The sequence below is a fragment of the Argentina silus genome (assembly GCF_951799395.1).
Source record: "Argentina silus genome assembly, chromosome: Y".
Classification (NCBI taxonomy): domain Eukaryota; kingdom Metazoa; phylum Chordata; class Actinopteri; order Argentiniformes; family Argentinidae; genus Argentina; species Argentina silus.
Window position 1 is genome coordinate 17,760,710 of NC_139654.1, and position 23,959 is coordinate 17,784,668.

General features: G+C 47.4%; 1 protein-coding gene across 1 annotated transcript in view; it reads left to right on the top strand.

Annotated features, from left to right (window-relative positions):
- The window catches only part of LOC310824286 (1-acyl-sn-glycerol-3-phosphate acyltransferase epsilon-like), a 38,234-nt gene extending 15,041 nt beyond the window's left edge, over nucleotides 1-23,193 (top strand). The window contains exons 6-8 of the mRNA XM_083697167.1: nucleotides 6,080-6,241; nucleotides 7,016-7,139; nucleotides 22,540-23,193. Coding sequence (XP_083553293.1) covers nucleotides 6,080-6,241; nucleotides 7,016-7,139; nucleotides 22,540-22,765 — 512 coding nt within the window. The 3' untranslated portion in view covers nucleotides 22,766-23,193. The remainder of the gene's footprint in view (nucleotides 1-6,079; nucleotides 6,242-7,015; nucleotides 7,140-22,539) is intronic.
- The last annotated feature ends 766 nt before the right edge of the window (nucleotides 23,194-23,959 follow it).

The window sequence follows — 23,959 nt, forward strand, 5'->3', positions numbered from 1 at the left end:
CATCAACAAGAGCTTTGAACTGACGGTGTGAGAGCGCCTTTGAGCGAATATTATTGACAATGCCAACGACATCCTGCATCACGTTCTTCAGGCCGATGTTTTTAGCGCACAGTTGCTCCTGATGCAAAATACAATGGTATTTAAAAATCGAGCCACCAAACTCACGGACTTTGTCCGACACAAGTGCAGTTAGGCCTGCTCTCTTACCGACCATGGCCGGGGCTCCATCAGTCATGATGCCAGATAGGTTTTCCCACTTCAACCCGTTCTTGTCCATAATTCGCTGCACTGCCATAAAAATATCGATACCTCTTGTTGTCCCTTTCAGTGTTTCAAGGCCCGCTAGTTCTTGACACACTTCAAAGTCCTCATTGACGCCTCGCAAAAACACCAGCAACTGTGCTGAGTCAGATATGTCGGTGCTTTCATCGCTTGCGATGGAGAAGGCAGAAAACCGACTTGCTCTTTGGGCTATCTGGCCCCGAACGTCTTCGGCCATGTCCTCAACGCGGCGGGTGACCGTGTTCCGTGACAGGCTAATCTGAGAAAATGCCCGCATCTGAGTTGGACACACAGCTTCAGCAGCAATTGTCAGACACTCTTTGACAAAATCACCCGCAGCAAAAGCTTGCCCGAGTGGCATTTTCTTGTGCAGTGGACGGCTGAAGTAAAGTTCGCTGCTGTGTGGTTAGCTTTCTTAGCAAGTCTGCTACCTTCAGCTTGCGATCGTCACCTGTGTATTTTGCGAACTGGTGAGAATGCATAGTTTCATAGTGACGACGAATGTTGTACTCCTTTGAAACAGCGACCCTCTGCTTACATACCAGACACACTGCGGTGGAATCGACCTCGGTAAAAAGATAATCATGTTCCCAACTTTTTTTGAATTTTCGCTTGTCTGTGTGCCACTGCTTAACACACTCCATCCTTGCATCCTCTCACTCACTGGTCTTCGCCTCACCGGATTGCATCTGGTAGGAGCTCAACAGCGCCACCCTACCGTCATTGTATCACAATGTTATTCTCTGGTCAGGAGTGGAAGTGCACCAATAAATAATATTCAATGAGAGCGAGCGCAGATTCCGAGCGCTGATGGCGGGAAAAAAATTATACAGTGGATAAGGTGCGGGCCAAATATAATCGGTCCCCAAATTGGGCAGCCATGATGTAGACATTCAAGTCCCCTGAGTTGAATGTGGTGGTCCATGCTTCCAGTAAGGCACGAATGTCACTGTTAATCCATGGTTTTTAGTTGGGGAATGACCGTGCCGTGACAGTAGGAACATTGATGTCTATGCAATGCTTGATGAAACCAGTGACAGTCAGTGAAAACGTTGATGTTGTGAGCGGAGGCTTTGAACTCCAATTCGTACAATCAAAACATCCCTAAAGCGTATCCTCAGTTAGCTCACTCCAGCACTGCACAACACGCGACACTGGTGACGTTTGCTTAAGCCTCTGTCTGTAGGTCGGCAGGAGCAGAACAGAGGTGTAGTCGGATTTGCAGAAGGCAGGGTGAATCTGCGCTTTTGTAACTATTCTGCCAAGGAGTATAACAATGGTCGAGAATGTTATTGCCTCGTGTGGGACAGGAGATGTGTTGATAACCAGGGAGGAGGCTATTCAGTTTAGCCTGGTTGAAGTCCCCAGTCACAATGAAAGTGGTTAACTATTAACTATTGTATACAGTTCTTTCAGTGCAATTTTAGTATCGGCTTGGGGAGGTATATACACAGCGGTAATGATAATGGACGAGAATTCTCGTGGCAAATAGAAGGGTCTGAGGGTAGACAAAGTCTCAATGTCCGTGCACCAGTTGTTGTTTATTATAAAGCATACATCACCTCCCTTCCCCTTTCCGGAGTCTAGAGTCCTGTCCAGCGAGTAGTGTAGCGAGTAGCCATCAATAACAATGGCGAGGTTGGGAACCGCAGTAGCAAGCCAGGTCTCGGTAAATATGAGGGCACTGCGTAATATCCCGCTGGAAAGTAATCCTTCCTGAGTTCATCCAGTTTGTTGTCCAGGGACAGGACATTGGCGAGGAGTTTACACAGGAGGGGCGGATGGTTCACTCGGCATCTTAGTCTGGTCAGAATCCCGCTCTGTTCTCTGTGGCGTCTCCTCTGGGGAATAGACCCCAACGGGTAAGCCAACGGTACAGCACGATCCAATAGTGGTGGGACAAACTTGCGTTGAGTGTTGATTGTTCTGATGTCCAGTAGTGTTAGTTAGTTAGCAGAGACGTTCTGCACACAATAGGTAACAAATAACAACAAAATAGCATAGATTTGTAGAGCTGCTCCAACCGAGGCTGCTCTGTACGGCGCCATCTTGTTCAGAATCAGAATTATTTTGTTTGGCCAAGTATATTTGCACATACAGGAAATTGACTTGGTGAGGTTGGTGCATGGATATAAAAAAACAAATGGGGCTTGTTTGTGAGCCCCACTGCCATGGGGAAGAAATTGTTCAGGTGGCGCAAGGTTTTAGTCTTGATTGACTGGAACCTTTTGCTGGATGGAAGTCTCTGGAAGAGGTTGTGACCAGGATGGGAAGGATCAGCGATGATCTTTCCTGCTCTCTTACTGGTCCTGGAGTGGAACAGGTCCAGGAGAGATGGCAGGGTTGCAGCCGATGACCTTCTCGGCTGACCGAATGATCCGCTGCAATCTGCCTTTCTCCTTGGCAGCGGACCAGACGGTGATCGATGAGCTGAGGATGGACTCGATGGCCGTGTAGAACTCAACCATCACTTTCTGCGGCATGTTGAATTTCTTCAGCTGCTGCAGGAAGAACATCCTCTGCTGGGCCTTCTTGATGGAGGAGGTGATGTTCTCCGCCCATCTGAGGTCCTTTGAAATTATTGTCCCCAGGAATCTGAATGACTGAGTATGAGAGTATATGAATACTCAGACTGAATGATGATGAAATTAATCCAATGAGGGTTGTGTCATCCGCGAACTTCAGGAGTTTGACAGAAGGGTGGCTAGAGGTGCAGCTGTTGGTGTAGAGGGAGAAGAGTAGAGGAGAGAGCACACAGCTTTGTGGGGCTCCGGTGCTGATGGTCTGGGGCTCCGAGACGAGCTTGCCCAGCCGTACCTGCTGCTTCCTGTCTGTCAGAAAGTCAGTGATCCACCTGCAGGTGGGCTCAGGCACGCTCAGCTGGGATAGCTTGTCCTGGAGTAGAGCTGGGTCGATCGTGTTAAATGCGGAGCTGAAGTCCACAAACAGGATCCTGGCATAGGTGCCGGGGGAGTCTAGGTGCTGGAGGATGAAGTGAAGTCCCATGTTGACTGCGTCGTCTACAGACCTGTTGGCTCTATAGGCAAACTGCAGTGGGTCAAGGAGGGGGTTGGTGATGGCCTTGAGGTGGGTGAGCACGAGGCGCTCAAAGGTCTTCATGACCACAGAGGTCAGGGCGACTGGTCTGTAGTCATTAAGGCCTGTGATCCTCTGCTTTTTGGGAACTGGGATGATGGTGGATGTTTTGAAGCAGGCAGGTACCATGCATTCAGCCAGTGAGGTGTTAAAGATGTCCGTAAACACTGGAGACAGCTGGTCTGCACAGTGCTTCAGTGTGAAGGGGGAGACAGTGTCTGGTCCAGCTGCCTTGCAGGGGTTCTGTTTCTTTAACAGTTTGTTAACATCTCTCTCCTGGACGGAGAGAGGTGCGATGGGGGGAGGGGCTGTCTGGGTCCATTGTGTAGGGGGGGGGGGTATTGTCTCTGTCCAGGCTGGGAAGAAGAGGTGTGATAGCTGTGGAGGGGGGTTGGTTGTGTGGGTCAGAGTCAGGACTGCTCTATTGTCTGTCGATTCTACAGTAGAAGTCATTCAGGTCGTTTGCAAGGCTGAGGTCATCCATAGAGTGGGGGGATTTGGTTTTGCAGTCTGTGATCACTCGAAAGCCTTTCCAGACTGACGAGGAGTCGTTGGCTGCAAACTGTTGTTCTAGCTTCTTTGAGTACTGTCGTCTGGCCTCCTTAATCTCCTTGCCAAACGTGCACTTAGCCAGTCTGAACCTTTCCTTGTCTCCACTCCTGAAAGCCCTCTCCTTCTCCAAACAAAGCTGTTTGAGTCTTGCTGTGAACCAGGGCTTGTCATTGTTGTAACTCACCCTGGTGCGTGTTGAAATACATCTGTCCTCACAGAAGCTGATGTATGACGTCACAGACTCTGTGTATTCGTCCAGGCTGTTAGAAGCAGTCTTAAAAATGTCCCAGTCTGTGGTGTCTAGGCAGTCACGCAGCTCCTCCACTGCTTCTCTGCTGCTCCAATTCTTAGATGTCCGCACAGCAGGTTTAGAAAGTTTCAGTTTCTGCCTGTATGCCGGGATCAGATGAATAAGAGCGTGGTCAGATAGTCCCAGTGCCGCGCGGGGAACTGCGTGATAAGCTCTGCTGATGGTGCTGTAACAGTGATCCAAAATCTTCTCCTCCCTGGTCAGGCGTTTGATTAACTGTTTATATTTAGGAAGTTTGTGAGTTAAGTTGCCCTTGTTAAAGTCCCCAAGGACAATAACTGGGGAATACATGTTCACTCTCCTTCTCTCCACTCCTAATATTTGGTCGGCGAGTTGACGTTGAGCCACTTTCACATCAGCTTGCGGGGGGATGTAAACTCCAGCCAATATAAAAGAAGTAAATTCACGTGGAGAGTAAAACGGTCTGCAGGTGGTGATAAATGATTCCAGGTTTGATTCACATTTATACAACAACTAGGTGACACTCACCGGCCACTTTATTAGGTACACCCTGCTAGTACCGGGTTGGACCCCCTTTTGTCTTCAGAACTGCCTTAATTCTTTGTGGCATAGATTCAACAAGGTGCTGGAAACATTTCTTAGAGATTTTGGTCCATATTGACATGATAGCATCACGCAGTTGCTGCAGATTTGTCGGCTGCACATCCATGATGCGAATCTCCCGTTCCACCACATCCCAAAGATGCTCTATTGAATTGAGATCTGGTGACTGTGGAGGCCATTGAAGTACAGTGAACTCATTGTCATGTTCAAGAAACCAGTTTGAGATGATTTGAGCTTCGTGACATGGCGCGTTATCCTGCTGGAAGTAGCCATCAGAAGATGGTTACACTGTGGTCATCAAGGGATGGACATGGTCAGCAACAATACTCAGGTAGGCTGTGGCGTTTAAACGATGCTCAATTGGTACTAAGGGGCCCAAAGTGTGCCAAGAAAATATCCCCCACACCATTACACCACCACCACCAGCCTGAACCGTTGATACAAGGCAGGATGGATCCATGCTTTCATGTTGTTTACGCCAAATTCTGACCCTGCCATCTGAATGTCGCAGCAAAAATCGAGACTCATCAGACCAGGCAACGTTTTTCCAATCTTCTGTTGTTCAATTTTGGTGAGCCCGTGCAAATTGTAGCCTCAGTTTCCTGTTCTCAGCTGACAGGAGTGGCACTCGGTGTGGTCTTCTGCTGCTGTAGCCCATCTGCTTCAAGGTTTGACGTGTTGTGCATTCAGAGATGGTCTTCTGCATACCTTGGTTGTAACGAGTGGTTATTTGAGTTACTGTTGCCTTTCTATCATCTCGAACCAGTCTGGCCATTCTCCTCTGACCTCTGGCATCAACAAGGCATTTTCGCCCAGAGAACTGCCGCTCACTGGATATTTTCTCTTTTTCGGACCATTCTCTGTAAACCCTAGTGATGGTTATGCGTGAAAATCCCAGTAGATCAGCAGTTTCTGAAATACTCAGACCAGCCTGTCTGGCACCAACAACCATGCCACGTTCAAAGTCACTTAAATCACCTTTCTTCCCCATTCTGATGCTCGGTTTGAACTTCAGCAGGTCGTCTTGACCATGTCTACATGCCTAAATGCATTGAGTTGCTGCCATGTGATTGGCTGATTTAGATATTTGCGTTAACGAGCAGTTGAACAGGTGTACCTAATAAAGTGGCAGGTGAGTGTATTTGGAAGATGTCATAAGCTAGTCACACAGTGTATAATGGACTTGATTTTTCATTGTTTTTACTGCAGTTTGTCCAAATATCTTTGTCATGATCTTGTACATTTTAACATGTACAAGCTGTTGACTTCCCACAGGACTGGCTCTTCTGAAGCACATTCTGACCCCCAGAATGAGAGCCTCTCATATGGCCATAGAGACCATGAAGGACCACCTGGATGCTGTTTATGATGTCACAGTCGCATATGAGGGAACACTGAACGCCAAAGGTCAAAGACAGCCTGCCCCGTCCATGCCAGGTAAGAGGGTGTTTCATTTCCAGTGTTACATATCTTAGTGAGGTGACTATTAATTACATTGTCCAAGCTTTTATTCTTATCTATTAAATTCCTCTTGAGGAATAAAATATTTGCTCATTACTGAACTTGAAATCAAAGCTGATGTGTATATTTTTGTTTTTATCATTGAAACAAAACAAGCCTTAGGATAATTGTGCCATTCTGATGGCAGGAGTTATACTGTCAATCAATCATGTAAGAGATGTTTTCAATAGGTCACAAGAAAGGCTGACTCTCTGGCCTAATTGAGCCTCCCCAAAGAAAGAGCAAGTTATGTGACTTTCTGATACGATCTAGTATCTCCATGTTGGCATAGAATCATGGAAATTCCCCTCACTAATGTGCAGTAATGATTTTAACGACTGCTTTACTCTTGTGACGATTGGATTAGTCATATGAAGATCCTAAATCAGAATATTATAATAGAAATTATAATACATATTATAGTATAGGAAAACCAGGGCTTTTAAAGAGACCATTCAAATATTGACACCTGACAGCATGTTATTTTATATTCCACCATCTATGGTTTCACAAAGCAAGTCGAATCACCCCACTCTCGTACTCTTATAATATGTGAACTTCTTTTTGTGATAGTCTGATAGTGGTTTTTCCCTGACTTGTGCCTCATCCACAACCTGTTTCCCATTGATTTGAATGCTGACTCTACGTGGCATTTGGCTGATAGGCTTTTCCTGGTGGTGTTCTGTCTCATTCATGTTTTTTGTTTGACAGAATTCCTATGTAAAGAATGCCCCAGAGTCCACATCAACTTTGAACGTGTGGACATGAAGGAAATTCCTCAAGAGGCTATGTTTTTCCGCAGGTGGCTGCATGAGAGATTTGAGATCAAGGACCAGTGAGTATCCTCTTACCTCCTCTCTTTAACCCTGTCTGTCATTACAACACTTTGACCCACCTGCTATGCACAAATTTCAAATGTCGGCCAAGGTTGAGACCATTACATCTCATCACCACAGAGTAGAGAAGCTGGAGGAGACAGCTGGTTAAATTTCTAGCTGCTTACTGTCATTTCTAGCTGCTTATGAAGCTGCCTTTCGTGTTTGGTACACGTTAATCTTTATTTTTTGGATATTGGTTTATAACTGAAGGAACAAAGACGCTCCTCACTCCTCCAGTGATGACTCAAACCCTTATCTGAATCTAACTGCTGATATGGAAACACGTCACGATGGCTATTAAATCCCAAGACCCTCCGGCAGCAAGTCAGAAAGGCAAGGCTAATCACTGCCCAACTCCTTATGTCCCCACCACGGCGTACCCCCCCAGCCCCCCCAAGGCTAATCACTGCCCAACCAAACCTGGCCCCGAACCCAAACCTCCTCCACCGACCCCCTCAACCATCACCCCTCAGGATAAACAACTGATATGGGCAGGGTCCCTGCTGTTACAGAGGTCCTATCCATGTTTAGCCACAGAATAAGATGGGACCCAGTGGAGAACTCACTGACTTTTCACCCTCATCACAATACACCATCCCGGTCTGGTGTACAGTCAGACCTGAAGATCTTAAAATCCAGCCAGTCCAGGCCAGAAATCAGGACAATGTTATCACTGTAGAGACAGGTAACACTCACCTACCATCAAACAAAATCACTGAATCTGACACAATCAATATGGCTTTGCTAAATGTCAGATCTCTAACAAATAAGAGGTTTTTTTATTCATGATTTTATATCTGAGAAAAAGCTGCATTTTATGTTTTTAACTGAGACCTGGCTTACCAACGATGGTGTAGCAACTTTAGTTGAGACATGCCCTCCAAATTACAATTTCTTTCAGTCAGTTAGACATGACAAAAGAGGAGGTGGAATTGTTGTCTTACACTCAAACCAGTTCACAGTTACTAAGATCAATTTAGGCAATTTCTCTTCCTTTGAATATCTTGCTTTTGAACTCAAGGCTGAAATGACTACTTATCATAGGCCACCAAAGCAACTACCACTATTTGTATTGGATTTCACTGAACTAGTATCTATTGCTATCACTAGATATGACAGGATCATTTTAAATGGAGATTTTAACATTCATATAAACAAAAAAAGTCATACCAAAACTATTGAATTCTCAGGCTTACTTGACAGCTTTGAGCGAATTCAACATGTCACTCACTAGATTTGGTGCTGTCACGAGGGCTGCACATCGTAAATCTTTTAGTATCTAATATCCCTATCTCTGACCATTTCTGTGTGTTTTTTGATACTGCTTTGACTCTGCCAAGGAAAACAAAGAAAGCGATTTCTAGATGATTCGGCGGAAGTTCTTTTGATCCATGTACTCAAACCTATTTGCTTAATGAAATGGTGGATGCCTTTAACAATATCATGTCTTGTGCTCTAAACAGTGTGGCTCCACTAAAGGTTAAAAAGAGGTCACGTGAGAAAACACCTCCGTGGTTAAACAACTCTGCTAAAGAGCTTAAGAGAAGGTTGGCGGAAAGGCAGTGGAGAAAAAGCAAATTACAGGTTCACTGTGGCATTTATAAGGAATAGCTGACTATAATAAGGGAGTACACGTAGCAAGAAAAACACATTCCTCTAAGATGATTAGTGACAATGCTGGCGACTCTAGAATATTGTTATTAACCAGCTGCTAAATCCTGCCGCTTCTACTGACTTTCTCTCACAAGCCTCTGCTTCGAAATGCGAGGAGTTTGTCAAATTCTTCAACGATAAAATCATAACCATTAAGGGTGGGATTATTGACACTTGTGACCCTTATAATAAAACGTGTAATAAGCATGTGAAGATTGATAAATTCACGAGCATTTCTGCAGCAGAACTTTACAATACTGTAGCCGAGAGCAACTCATCCACGTCTCATCTTGACCCTGTCCCCACTGCATTCTTTAAGCGAGTCTTTGACAGTGTTGCAAACCCTGTCTTGACAATCAACACATCTCCAGAGGCAATTCATTCAGGCTTGTTTCCAGATGCTTTTAAAACAGCTGTTGTGAAACCATTGCTGAAGAAATCTAATTTAGATAGAGAGACTCAAACTAATTATAGACCAATATCCAATCTCTCTTTTATTAGCAAGATACTCAAAGTTGGGGTATAATCAAATTAACTCCTTCCGACACGAAAACAAGATTCTGGAAAAGTTTCAGTCAGGTTTCAGGTCTAATCATAGCACAGAGACTGCTCTCACTAATATTCTTACTGATCTCAGACTAAACACTGATGCTAATAAGGTCTCTGTTCTCTTGGATTTAAGTGCAGCATTCGACACAATTGATCGAGAATCCTCATCAATCGTCTTCAAAACTGGGTTGGTCTCTCTGATCGCATCCTAAGCTGGTTCTGTTCATATATTACAGGGAGAAAATTCGATGTCAGTCTTGGAGATCATGTATCGGATGAGTATGATATACGTTTTGGTGTTGCACAAGGAAGTTGCCTTGGTCCCTTAATATTCTCACTGTGCATATATGCTACCATTGGCGACATTATCAGAGCACACAATGTAAACTTCCATAGCTATGCGGATGATACTCAATTATACATCTCTGTTGAACCAAATGATACTAATGCTATTTGCCCCCTCGCTAACTGTCTGTCAATACATGGATGAACGAAAAAGCTAAATGAGGACACAACTGAAATCCTCTTTACTTGGCCCCAAAGACAAACTGGCTATGCTTTTAAACACCCTTGGGAATCTAGCCCCCTTAATTAAGTCAGAGGTTCCAAGTCTTGGTGTTATCTTAGACTCTGATCTGAGTTTTAATTCCCACATTTACATTCATGGCATTTAGCAGACGCCTTTATCCAAAGCGACTTACAACAAATACATTTGTTTAAGTAAGTGAATCATCTATCCATCAGTCAACATAAGATAAAGTAATCAATGCTCAGACCAGGGGCCATAGGCAGTCACAAAGAAGAAGGATTTTTTTTTTTATATATATAAATATATGGAAGGAGAGAAACTTGTACAGGGGGGCAGTGGGGGTGAAGAGGTCTTTAGATTAGATTCAACTTTATTGTCATTGTGCAGAGCACAAGTACAGAGACAACGAAATGCAGTTAGCGTCTAACCAGAAGTGCAAAAAAGTGCAGTGTGAACAATGCAGTGCCTATAGAAAGTCATCATACCCTGTGAAATCTTTACCTTTTGTCACATTACACCCTGGAAATTAAAATAAATAAAATCTAACTTTTTTGAGCTGTATGTACACATTATAACCCTCATCATCAAAGTGAAAATAACATTTTTTTAAATTCTGGACAATTATTAAAATTTAATTAGTGAAATACCTGGTTTGGTAAAGTGATCAGCCCCTTAGAGTATACCATTATAAACTTGCTCAGGTGCAACCAATCAACTTCCAGATCAAACACCAGGCTAATTGCCCCCCACCTGACATCAATTGTAGTGGTTTTGATTACTTCAGAACAAAACCAGCTGTTTCTTGAGGATTCCACTACTAGAAGTGCGAAGAATTCACCATGGTTGGAAAAATACTTTCAAAAGACCACCGGGATAAACTTGTAGGAAGGCACAAGTTAGGTGAAGGCTACAAAAAGATTTCGAAGGCTTTAGCTATCCCTCTGAGTACCGTTCAGAGTATCATTAAGAAGTGGAAGGCGTATGGCACCACCAACACCTTGCCTAGATCAGGCCGTCCGTCCAAACTGGATGACCGAGCCAGGAGGACATTGATCAGAGAAGCTACCAAGAGGCCAAAGGCAACTTTGAAGGACTTGCAAGTCTTTATGGCTGGGACTGGTCTTTTCTGTGCATGTGACAACAATCTCACAAGCTTCACACAAAGCTGGCCTGTATGGCAGGGTAGCAAGAAAGAAGCCTTTTCTGAAAAAGTGCCACAGTCAGTCTCGTTTGTGCTATGCAAAAACACACCTGGAAGATTCTGTTGCCATGTGGAAAAAGGTTTTATGGTCAGACGAGACTAAGATTGGACTGAACTCCAAGCGCAATGTTTGGCGAAAACCAAACACAGCACACCACCCAAAACACACCATACCTACTGTGAAGCATGGTGGTGGCAACATTATGTTGTGGGGATGTTTCTCTTCAGCAGGCACTGGGCAATTGGTCAGGATTGAAGAGAAAATGGATGCTGCCAAGTACACCCAAATTCTTGAGGACAACCTGCGTCCCTCTGCTAGACAGCTGAAGATGGGCAGGTCATTCACCTTCCAACACGACAACGATCCTAAACATACCGCCAAAAGAACAACGCAGTGGCTTAAGGATAGAGGTCAATGTCCTTGAGTGGCCAAGTCAGAGCCCTGACTTAAATCCGATAGAAAATCTGTGGATGGACTTGAAGAGAGCAGTCCATCGCCGCTCACCACGGAATTTGACTGAACTCGAACAATTCTGCAAGGAAGAATGGGCAAATATTCTCCAATCTAGGTGTGCAAAGCTAGTAGAGACATATCCAAACAGATTGATGGCTGTAATTCCAGCAAAAGGTGGCTCTACAAAGTATTAAATCAGGGGTATGATGACTTTCTATAGGCACTGTATATACAGGTAGTGCAGTATATGAGCAGTATAAGTAGTGCAGTATATGTATTAGCAGTAACATTATAGAAGAATAAATAGAATGCAGTATGAACAGTATAAGCAGCATATGAGCTGTATAGGCAGTGCAGTATATAAGCAGTATATATATATATATATTAACAGTTGTGGTGACTAGACACCTACTGGTTGAGCGTAGACGAATTCACTACATTACCCAGGTGCCTTAGCGTGGTGACAGAGGGACAAATTAGGTATGTAAACAGGAAGTGTGAATGAGTTGGGAGTGAGAATGTAGAGTGCGAAATAAACATGGAGATTGTTGCAACTTTGAACTGGTGATCCTCGAGATTCTTCAGATCCCGCAAACCACTACAATTGGTGACCCTGACGTAAGTTTTTTGGACGTTTTTCAAAGCTTTTTTGAACATGGCGAATGCAGTTGCTCTCAAGTTGCCTGAGTTTTGGGAGCACAATGTTAGCGCTTGGTTTGTGCAGGCTGAAGCTCAGTTTGCCATCAAGGATATAACTTCAGAGGACACAAAATATTACTATGTGCTAGCATCTCTGAAGGGTTCAACTGCTGTGCGGGTGATAAACCTGATAGAAAACCCACCAGCCAGGGACAAATATACCACTCTTAAAGGACACCTGAAGGGAGTTTTTGGATTGACAGAACCAGAACGAGCTCGGCAGCTCCTGTCTCTCCCTGGGCTTGGAGACTCAAAGCCCTCAGAGTTAATGGACCATATGCTGGCTCTGCTTGGCAATCACCAACCATGTTTCCTTTTTAGGGAGCTATTTCTGCAGCAACTCCCAGACCAGATTCGTTTGCATTTAACCAGTTCTGTGAAGGTAGACCTTCGTGAGTTGGCCAAGGAGGCTGATGTTATTTTTTCAGCTGGGAGGAAGACTTTTTCGGTCACGCCCTTTACCAACACCAGCACTACCAGTGTGGAAGGCATGCATCAACCGCACACACACACCGTCTCCGCCAGCGCTGTGGCTCGCTGTGGGAAGTCAAGTCTCTGTTTCTATCATGGCAAGTTTGGTGACAGAGCAAAGAAGTGCCTCCCACCATGTAGCTGGTCGGGAAACGCATTGGCCGCCACCCATTAGCAGCACTGAGTGTCGGCCCATCCAGCGGTTTGCTGTTCATTACTGACTCTAATTCCGGCCGTAGATTTCTTTGTGACACTGGAGCTCAGGTCAGCATTCTGCCTGCATCAGCTTTGGATATTCGAACAGCCAAAGTGGGACCCAAAGCCAAATTGAAGCAGCGAATGGCACCCCCATCCCCACGTTTGGCACACGGCCCTTAACACTGTGCTTTGCTGGACAACGTTTCTCTTGGGACTTTGTGTTGGCGAAGGTGTCCACCCCTCTCCTGGGTGCTGATTTCCTCTGCGCTAATGGGCTGCTGGTGGATGTGGGTAACCGTCAGCTGGTCAACGCTGAGACCTTCTGCTCCACTGGCTTGTGAGCACAGCACCGCTACATCAACAAGGCTGGCCGCTGCCCTTTCACCGGCTGATGATATCGCCCGACTCCTGCTGGAATTTTCTGACATCACAACGCCGACGTTTTCAGCGAGCTCCATAAGACACAACGTGACTCACTTCATACCAACCAGCGGTCCACCGGTACATGCTCGAGCCCGCCGGCTGGACCCACACAAGTTGGCGATCGCCAAGGAGGAGTTCAGCTCCATGGAGAGACTTGGCATCATTCGTCGGTCTGACAGTCCCTGGGCCTCGCCTTTGCACCTGGTGCCCAAGGCCAATGGAGGATGGCGCCCGTGTGGTGATTACCGGCGGCTCAATGATGCCACTACACCGGACCGGTATCCTGTTCCCTACATTCAGGATTTTTCAGCCCACCTGGCGGGAGCAGTTATTTTTTCAAAGGTGGATCTCATTCGGGGGTATCACCAGGTGCCAGTCCATCCTGACGACATCCCCAAAACGGCAGTCATCACGCCGTTTGGCCTTTTTGAGTATTTACGAATGCCTTTCGGTTTGAAGAACGCCGCCCAAACTTTTCAGCGGTTGATGGACTCAGTGCTGCGTGATTTGCCTTTTCTTTTTGTTTACCTGGATGATATCCTGGTGGCCAGTACATCCGAGGCAGACCACCTGTCACACCTCCGCCTCCTCTTTACTCATTTGCGGCAGCATGGCTTGATTGTCAATCCAGCGAAATGCCAGTTTGGGGTGCCCTCCATTGATTTTCTCGGCCATCACTTCTACCGGGGCAACCCCACTGCCCTTAAAGGTGGAGGCGGTGCGGCCGTTTCCACGCCCCACAACGGTGAAGGCCCTACAGGAGTTCCTGGGGATGGTAAATTTTTATCATCGCTTCATTCCACGAGCAGCCCACCTCATGCGCCCCCTGTATGGGGTCCTTAAGGACAAACCTCCCAAGCACATTGTTGACTGGTCTAGTGAAATGTCGGGATCATTCTCTGCCATCAAGGACGCGCTGGCGAACGCAACCATGCTAGCACATCCTGTGCCGGATGCCCCCATTGCTGTGACATCTGATGCCTCGGACCGCGCAGTTGGTGCGGTGTTGGAGCAGCGAGTTGACTGGGTTTGGCAGCCACTTGCTTTTTTTAGCCGGCAGCTCCGTGCTAGTGAGCAAAAGTACAGCACGTTTGACCGTGAACTACTCGCCCTCTACCTGGCAGTCAGACATTTCCGTTTCCTCCTAGAGGCTCGACCATTCACTGCTTTCGTGGACCACAAACCTTTAACTTTCGTCATGGCTAAGGTGTCGGAACCATGGTCGGCCAGGCAACAGTGTCATCTGTCCTACGTTTCTGAGTTCACCACAGACATACAACATATAACAGGGAAACAGAACACCGTGACCGACTGCCTTTCTCGCACCTTCACCAGCGCTGTCCACCTCGGCGTCGATTATGCCCGCATGGCTGTGGACCAAGCCGCTGACCCTGACATTCAGGCCTGGAGGACGGCGACTACAGGGCTTCGGTTAGTGGATGTCCCTTTTGATGATAAGGGTACGACGCTGCTTTGTGACGTTTCTACTGGCCAGTCCCGTCCTCTGGTACCCAAGATGTGGAGACGGACGGTTTTTGAGGTCGTACATGGCCTGTCACACCCGGGCCGGAAGCCATCGCAGCGTCTGGTGACAGGGAAATTTGTCTGGCCTGGCATGAAGAAGGACATTCGCGGCTGGGTCAACACATGCATTGCATGCCAGCGCACAAAAATCCATCGGCATGTGAAGGCGCCATTGGAGAAGTTCACAGTCCCGGAACGGCGTTTTGACCACGTCAACGTGGACTTGGTTGGACCTCTTCCTCCCTCCGGAGGGTTCACCTATCTCCTAACGATGGTGGACAGAACGACACGGTGGCCGGAGGTGGTTCCACTGTCAGGAACAACGACAGCTGAGGTGGCCCGTGGATTCATTGGGGTTTGGATTGCCCGGTTCGGGGTTCCCTCTGACCTCTCCTCAGACCGGGGGCCACAATTCACCTCACAGCTGTGGACCTCTATCACTCAGCAGTTGGGTATTTCACTCCATCGGACTACAGCATACCATCCCCAGGCCAATGGCCTGTGTGAGCGCTTTCATCGTTCCATGAAGGCAGCGCTGAAAGTGGACCTCCAGGGCAATAGCTGGATCGACAGGCTACCCTGGGTGATGCTGGGACTTCGTACTGCACCTAAGGAGGACCTCCTCTCTTCTTCGGCGGAGCTCGTCTATGGCCAGGCCCTTAGAGTGCCGGGTGATTTTTTTCCTTCGGTTACCGTTCCCTGGTCGGCACCAGAGCAACTGCGTGATCTCTGGGACAGGGCAAGTGCCTTTAAGCCGACTCCCACTTCAAATCACAGCCTGCCACGCGTCCATGTCCCTCATGATCTCCAGTCAGCGAGATATGTGTTCATCCGCCACGATGCACATAGGAGCCCTCTACAGCCGCCTTACGATGGCCCCTACAGAGTCGTGGAGACAGGCGACAAGACCTTTGTCATTGACACAGGGGGGAATAGGGAGCATATCTCGGTGGACCGCCTGAAGCCAGCTCATCTGGATGGGGAACGCGAAGTGGAGGTGGCTCGTCCACCACGCCGTGGCCGCCCTCCTGCTGGTACGGGCACGAAGAGAAATCCTAGTGATTCCGGGCCAGGCTCTCCATCCCAGGTTCGGGAGTCCAGTAGCCGCTTTGGACGGGTCATCCGAGCCCCGGCGCGTTATGGGAAGTCAGTGTTTGTGAATTCTGGGGGGGACCTGTGTGGTGACTAGACACCTACTGGTTGAGCGTAGACGAATTCACTACATTACCCAGGTGCCTTAGCGTGGTGACAGAGGGACAAATTAGGTATGTAAACAGGAAGTGTGAATGAGTTGGGATTGAGAATGTAGAGTGCGAAATAAACATGGAGATTGTTGCAACTTTGAACTGGTGATCCTCGAGATTCTTCAGATCCCGCAAACCACTACACAGTAACATTAAAGCAAAGTAAATAAACAGAATAAATATGGAATGCAGTATGAACAGTATAAACAGATATGTACAGTATGTACAGAGGGTGGTGAAAAGTATGTACAGATGTGCAGTGTATTAACAGTAGCATTAAAAAAATAAGGATATGTGCCTTATGAACAGTATAGACAGATGTGTACAGAAGAGCAGTAGTATGTAGTATTAGAGCAGTGTGTACAAGTGAGGATGCAGTATGTACAGTTTATAGTAATACTATAGGGTAAGAGTAGTGCAATTGTCCGGGGGGGGGGGGGGGGGTGCAGGGGTTGGTAGGTTGTCACCTAGATGCAGAGTTAGAGTTCAGTAGGGTGACAGCCGCAGGGAAGAAGCTTCCTCTGAACCTGCTGGTTCGGGTGCGTAGAGACCTGTAGCGCCTCCCGGAGGGGAGTGGGGTGAACAGTCTGTGGTTGGGGTGAGAAATGTCCTTGACGATGCTGCGTGCCTTACGCAAGCATCGTTTGCCCTGGACAGCCTCAATGGAGGGGAGTGAGGAACCGGTGATGCGTTGGGCAGTTTTCACCACCCTCTGCAGTGCTTTCCGGTCAGAGGCAGAGCAGTTGCCATACCACACTGTGACACAGTTGGTGAGGATGCTCTCGATGGTGCAGCGGTAGAAGTTCACCAGGATCTGAAGAGACAGATGGACCTTCTTTAGTCTCCTCAGGAAGAAGAGACGCTGGTGAGCCTTCTTGATCAGGGTAGAGGTGTTGAGGGTCCAGGAGAGATCCTCAGAGATGTGGACACCCAGAAACTTGAAGCTGGTGACTCGCTCCACCTCAGTCCCGTTGATGGGGATGGGGGTGTGTGTGCCAGCTTTTGACTTCCTGAAGTCCACAATGAGCTCTTTGGTCTTCCTGGTGTTGAGAGCCAGGTTGTTGTCGTTACACCACACTGATAGGTGCTGGACCTCCTCCCTGTAGGCCGACTCATCGTTGTTGCTGATGAGACCAATCACCGTTGTGTCGTCTGCGAACTTAACAATGGTGTTTTGAGCCATGTACAGGTGTGCAGTCGTAGGTGAAGAGGGAGTAAAGGAGGGGGCTCAGCGCACAGCCTTGTGGAACGCCGGTGTTCAGGGTGAGGGTTGAGGAGGAGTGGTTATGTAGCCTAACAGACTGCGGCCTGTTGGTTAGGAAGTCCAGAATCCAGTTGCAGAGGGAGGAATTGATGCCCAGTTCACTGAGTTTGGAGATCAGTTTGGAGGGGATGATGGTGTTGAATGCTGAACTGAAGTCAATGAACAGCATTCTCACATAAGTGTTTCTCTTGTCGAGGTAGGACAGGGCGGAGTGAAGTGCCGTTGAGATGGCATCCTCTGTACTCCTGTTCTGCCGGTAGGCGAATTGGAAGGGGTCCAGTGTGGGTGGTAGACAGGTCTTGAGTTGAGCTAAGACCAGCCTCTCGAAACACTTCATGATGATGGGCGTGAGTGCAACTGGGCGGAAGTCATTTAAGCTCGTTGCAGTGGAGTGTTTTGGCACCGGCACGATGGAGGTGGTTTTGAAGCACGCGGGGACAGCTGCTTGGGCTTGGGACAGGTTGAATATGTCAGTCCAAACCTCAGTCAGCTGCACAGCACAGGCCCTGAGGACACGTCCGGGGATGCCATCAGGACCAGCAGCCTTGCGTGCATTAGTCCTGCTCAGTGCCGCACACACGTCGGTGGGAGAGAGAGTGAGGGGCTGGTGATCTGCAGGGAGCACAGCCTTGATGGCCACCTCCTTGTTGTCCCTGTCAAAGCGGCCATAGAAGTGGTTCAGCTAATCAGGCAAGGAAGCGTCGATGGAGGGGGGGCAGGTGTTAGTGGGTTTGTAGTCTGTGATGGCCTGGATGCCTTGCCACATGCGTCGGGGGTCAGAGTTGTTCTTGAAGTGATCCTCGATCCTCAGCTTGTGGTTGTGCTTGTCCTTTTTGATGCCCCTCTGCAGGTTAGCCCTGGATGAGCTATAGGCCAGAGCATCACCTGATCTGAAGGCCATGTCGCGCGCCTTCAGCAGGAGTCGGACCTCACTGTTCATCCATGGCTTCTGATTAGGGAAAGTGGTGATCCGTTTGAGTGTGGTGACACTGTTGATGTTGGAATTGATGTAGCCCAGAACAGAGGAGTCAATGTCCGTGTGGGAGTCATGGGTGGCCTGTGTGGCAAACACACCCCAGTCAGTGTTTTCAAAACGAGAGGTGATCGGATTGACCTAGGTGGGGGAGGGGAACGGCTTTGTAAGCATCAGCCACGTTGGTATATACATGGTCCAATGTCCTGCCTCCTCTGGTGGGGCATGAGAGATTTTGGTGGAATTTGGGCAGTACAGTCTTTAAATTGGAGTGGTTGAAGTCACCCTCGACAATGAGGCTGCCTCGGGATGCAGAGTCTGCTGTTTGCTAATGGCAGTATGCAGTTCTTTCATGGCAATCTTAGCATTAGCATCCGGGGGGATATAGGCTGCCGTGATAACAGTGGATGTGAACTCTCTGGGCAGATAGAAAGGTCTACACTTAACCATGAGAAACTCTAGGTTAGCTGAGCAGTGACTCTTGGTGATGGTAGTGTCCGTGCACCACGTCTTGTTCACATAAATGCACAAACCTCCACCTCTGGTCTTACCGGAGTCACCCGCTGTTCTGTCTGCTCGGAGGACGTAGCGCCCTGCTAGCTCGATAGCGTTGTCGGGTACCTCGCTGTTGAGCCAGGTTTCCGTGAAAACCATGATATTACAGTCCATAATCCATTTGTGTGTGGTGATCCGCAGCCGCAGTTCATCCATCTTGTTTGCCAGGGAATGAACATTGGCGAGGAAAAGGCTTGGTAGTGAGAGTCGATGTGGAGTTAGCTTGAGCCGAGCTCTCAGCCCAACTCGGCTACCACGCCTGTGTTTACGTTTCCGAGCCGGTCTGGGGTTGCTTCCGGTCGGTGTAGCGGAGTTAGCTGGTCCCGCTGTTTTGGCAATCTCAGGTATTACGTCGATAAAGATGTCTGGAATGCCAGAACCGATGTCCAAAAGTTCTTGTCGGCTGAAAACACTGACTGGGGTGTGTTTGCCACACAGGCCACCCATGACTCCCACACGGACATTGACTCATATGCCTCCTCTGTTCTGGACTACATCAATTCCAACATCAATAGTGTCACCACACTCAAACGGATCACCACTTTCCCTAATCAGAAGCCATGGATGAACAGTGAGGTCCGACTTCTGCTGAAGGCGCGCGACATTACCTTCAGATCAGGGGATGCTCGGGCCTATAGCTCATCCAGGGCTAACCTGCAGAGGGGCATCAAAAAGGCCAAGCACAACCACAAGCTAAGGATAGAGGATCGCTTCAAGAACAACTCTGACCCCCGACGCATGTGGCAAGGCATCCAGGCCATCACAGACTACAAACCCGCTAACACCTCCCCTCCCTCCATCGACACCTCCCTGCCTGATGAGCTGAACCACTTCTATGGCCGCTTTGACAGGGACAACAAGGAGGTGGCCATCAAGGCTGTGCTCCCTGCAGATCACCAGCCCCTCACTCTCTCTCCCACCAACGTGTGTGCGGCACTGAGCAGGACTAATGCACGTAAGGCTGCTGGTCCTGATGGCATCCCCGGACGTGTCCTCAGGGCCTGTGCTGTGCAGCTTACTGAGGTTTGGACTGACATATTCAACCTGTCCCTAGCCCAAGCAGCTGTCCCCGTGTGCTTCAAAACCACCTCCATCGTGCCGGTGCCAAAACACTCCACTGCAACGAGCCTTAATGACTTCCGCCCAGTTGCACTCACGCCCATCATCATGAAGTGCTTCGAGCGGCTGGTCTGAGCTCAACTCAGGACCTGTTTATCACCCACACTGGACCCCTTCCAATTCGCCTAAAGGCAGAACAGGAGTACAGAGGATGCCATCTCAACGGCACTTCACTCCGCCCTGTCCCACCTCGACAATAACAACACCTATGTGAGAATGCTGTTCATTGACTTCAGTTCAGCCTTCAACACCATCATCCCCTCCAAACTCAATCAACTGGGCATCAACTCCTCCCTCTGCAACTGGATCCTGGACTTCCTAACCAACAGGCCGCAGTCTGTTAGGCTACACAACCACACCTCCTCAACCCTCACCCTGAACACCGGTGTTCCACAAGGCTGTGTGCTGAGCCCCCTCCTTTACTCCCTCTTCACCTACGACTGCACACCTGTACATGGCTCAAACACCATTGTTAAGTTCGCAGACGACACAACGGTGATTGGTCTCATCAGCAACAACGATGAGTCGGCCTACAGGGAGGAGGTCCAGCACCTAACAATGTGGTGCAACGACAACAACCTGGCTCTCAACACCAGGAAGACCAAAGAGCTCATTGTGGACTTCAGGAAATCAAAAGCTGGCACACACACCCCCATCCTCATCAACGGGACTGAGGTGGAGCGAGTCACCAGCTTCAAGTTTCTGGGTGTCCACATCTCTGAGGATCTCTCCTGGACCCTCAACACCTCTACCCTGATTAAGAAGTCTCACCAGCGTCTCTTCTTCCTGAGGAGACTAAAGAAGGTCCACCTGTCTCCTCAGATCTTGGTGAACTTCTACCGCTGCACCATCGAGAGCATCCTCACCAACTGTGTCACAGTATGGTATGGCAACTGCTCTGCATCTGACCGGAAAGCACTGCAGAGGGTGGTGAAAACTGCCCAACGCATCACCGGTTCCTCACTCCCCTCCATTGAGGCTGTCCAGGGCAAACGATGCTTGCATAAGGCACGCAGCATCGTCAAGGACATTTCTCACCCCAATCACAGACTGTTCACCCCACTCCCCTCCCCTCAGAGGAAGCTTCTTCCCTGCGGCTGTCACCCTACTGAACTCCAACTCTGCACCTAGGTGACAACCTACCCCCCCCCACCCCCCCCGGACAATTGCACTACTCTACCCTACAGTATTCCTATAAACTGTACATACCGTATACTCACTTGTACACACTGCTCTTACTACATACCACTGCTCTTCTGTACATATCTGTCTATACTGTTCATAATCTGTCTATACTGCTCATAATGCACATATCCTTATATATTTTTTTAATACTACTGTTAATACACTGCACATATCTGTACATACCTGTTTATACTGTTCATACGGCACTCCATATTTATTCTGCTATTTACTCTGTACTGTTAATACATATATACTGCTTATACTGCATTGTCTATACAGCTCATATGCTACTTACACTGTTCATACTGCATTCTATTAATTCTGCTTATAATGCTACTGCTAATCTATATACTGCTTACACTGCACTACTATATTTCTCATTTATTGCACTACCTGTATATACTGTTCACACTGCACTTTTCTGCTTTTTTGCACTTCTGGTCAGACGCTAACTGCATTTCGTTGTCTCTGTACTTGTACTCTGCACAATGACAAAGTTGAATCTAATCTAATCAATTTTTAACTCAGTGGGATGCTGAAAAATGGATTAATTTATTTCAAGTAGACTTGACTACTGTAATGCACTTTTTACTGGCCTCTCCAAGAAGTCTATAGACAGGCTCCAACTAATTAAAAACTCTGTTGCTAGGCAACTGACAAAAACTAAGAGGAGAGAGCATATCACTCCAGTCTTAATTGCTCTCCATTGGCTCCCTGTATCATTTACAATTGACTTCAAAGTCCTTCTACTTATATTTAAAGCACTAAACGCCGTCAAGAGCACTCAGGTCCTCTGCTGCTGGCTTATTGAAGGTTACTATCAAAACCCAAAAGAAAGTTGGTGATGCAGCATTTATTAACTATGCCCCTAAACTGTGGAATATGGTACCTCAAAAAATCAGGGAAGCAAGCTCAGTCAACATCTTTAAGCGCCAGTTAAAAACCTATCTCTTCAATTTAGCTTTCAATTAGCATTTTATCTATACTGCTATCTCTGCTGATTTTATTGTATTGATCAACTATCTATGCAACTAGATTGAGTGATGCTGCTTTTTTTGTATTGATTGATTGATTAATTATGTTATAGTTGTTTTTGTTTTGAATCTGCTCTTGCACTGCATTGTACAGCACTTTGCTGATGTTTTGGTTGTTCTCGTTTTTTTAAATCTGTTTCTTTTGCGCAATATTGTACAGCACTTTGAGCTGCATTCTTATCTATGAAAGGTGCTATGTATATAAAAGCTTATTATTATTATTATCTCTGTTTTGGCCTATCATCATTTTACAATGGAATATCAACTGTCTTTCTCCCACAGGCTGCTGACTACTTTTTATGAGTCGGAGGAGCCCAACAAAAAGTGCAAATTCCCTGGGGAAGGTCAGAGGTCGCCTCTGAGCCTCATCAAGACATTGCCGTCTCTTTTGTTTCTGGGAGGACTGACCGTGTCAATGCTGTTGACGGAGTCTGGCAGGAAACTCTATGTGAGAACCTGGGTGTGTGGGACACTGCTGGGATGGCTCTGGGTGAATGTAAGTCCCTAAGGAGAGGGAACATGGCTGCCATCATGACATTTGCCATAGTTCAGTCAAGACACGTCGGTTTAATCATTGTTTAATGAAATGGACATAGATTACAAGGTGTAATTGGATAGCTCTGCTCTGTATAGCTCCCTGCCTTAAATTTAACAACATATAATACAAAATACCATATGGCAGGCAGCCCATGGCTTATCAAACCCCCAACAAAACAAACACCAATGCAACTGTGGCTTGTGTATCAGGAAAAACCCTCCCAGTGTCCCCCTGCACCTTCTTCAGTGCAGGGACGAATGCTTTGCATCCTGGATCCTTCATTCTAGCATTATGTGAAACTAAAACTGTGTCTGTGGTGATTGCCTCTGTTCCTGCTTCACGCGAGGTGACCGTTCCGGTGTCCCCCCACACCCTTCTTCAGTGTTCAGACTTTCATCATTCTAGCATTATGTGACCTCAACTATTCACTATTACCCCCTCACAGCGACCTCTCCGTTGCCCTTCTCATCTGTATTATAGGGCAGGGTCTTCTAAATGCAACAGCCCTTTAGAGATTCTTAAGCTAGTCAGCCCCCGTACAAGGCCAGATGTTTTCCTACATTATCTAGGTACATGGGAATATTCTACCTTGTGAACTTTGTGTTTTACAGTGAATCCATCACTTTTTTCCTGCAAATGTTTCAGGATTGACCAAGGGATGTCACGAAACCACCACATAGTTCTGCTCAGATCATGTCTGCGACCCACAATGAATTATCAAGATCTGCCTGGTCAGGCTGTTAATTGCTGCGCACCATCATATCTCCATGTCATACATTAGCGGTACTCTGCGCTTTTTGTGCTTGATTTCATCCACGATGCAGAAGGAGTGAAGTGTGTATGTTCCTGGACATAGCCCACAACATTGGCACAGGAGCCGGAGACGTGTGCGAACCAGCATCTGGTCATAGGTTTGCCTTCCTCGGTGGTGAACATCGGTTTAGTAGGCATCGTTCACCACAGAACAGAATGCTTGCCATCTGAGCCTTAAGAGGAGGCTGTAGTTTCTGTGATTCAAACAGAGACTAAAGCACATACCATAGGAATATTAATAGACATAACACCAAATAAAATGCAGCCGAGAGTGTTATAAGACCAAGCAGAATTGTACATACTTTTACTGTTGGCTTTGCCACCCCAATTACATGTATGGAGCACCCGTGG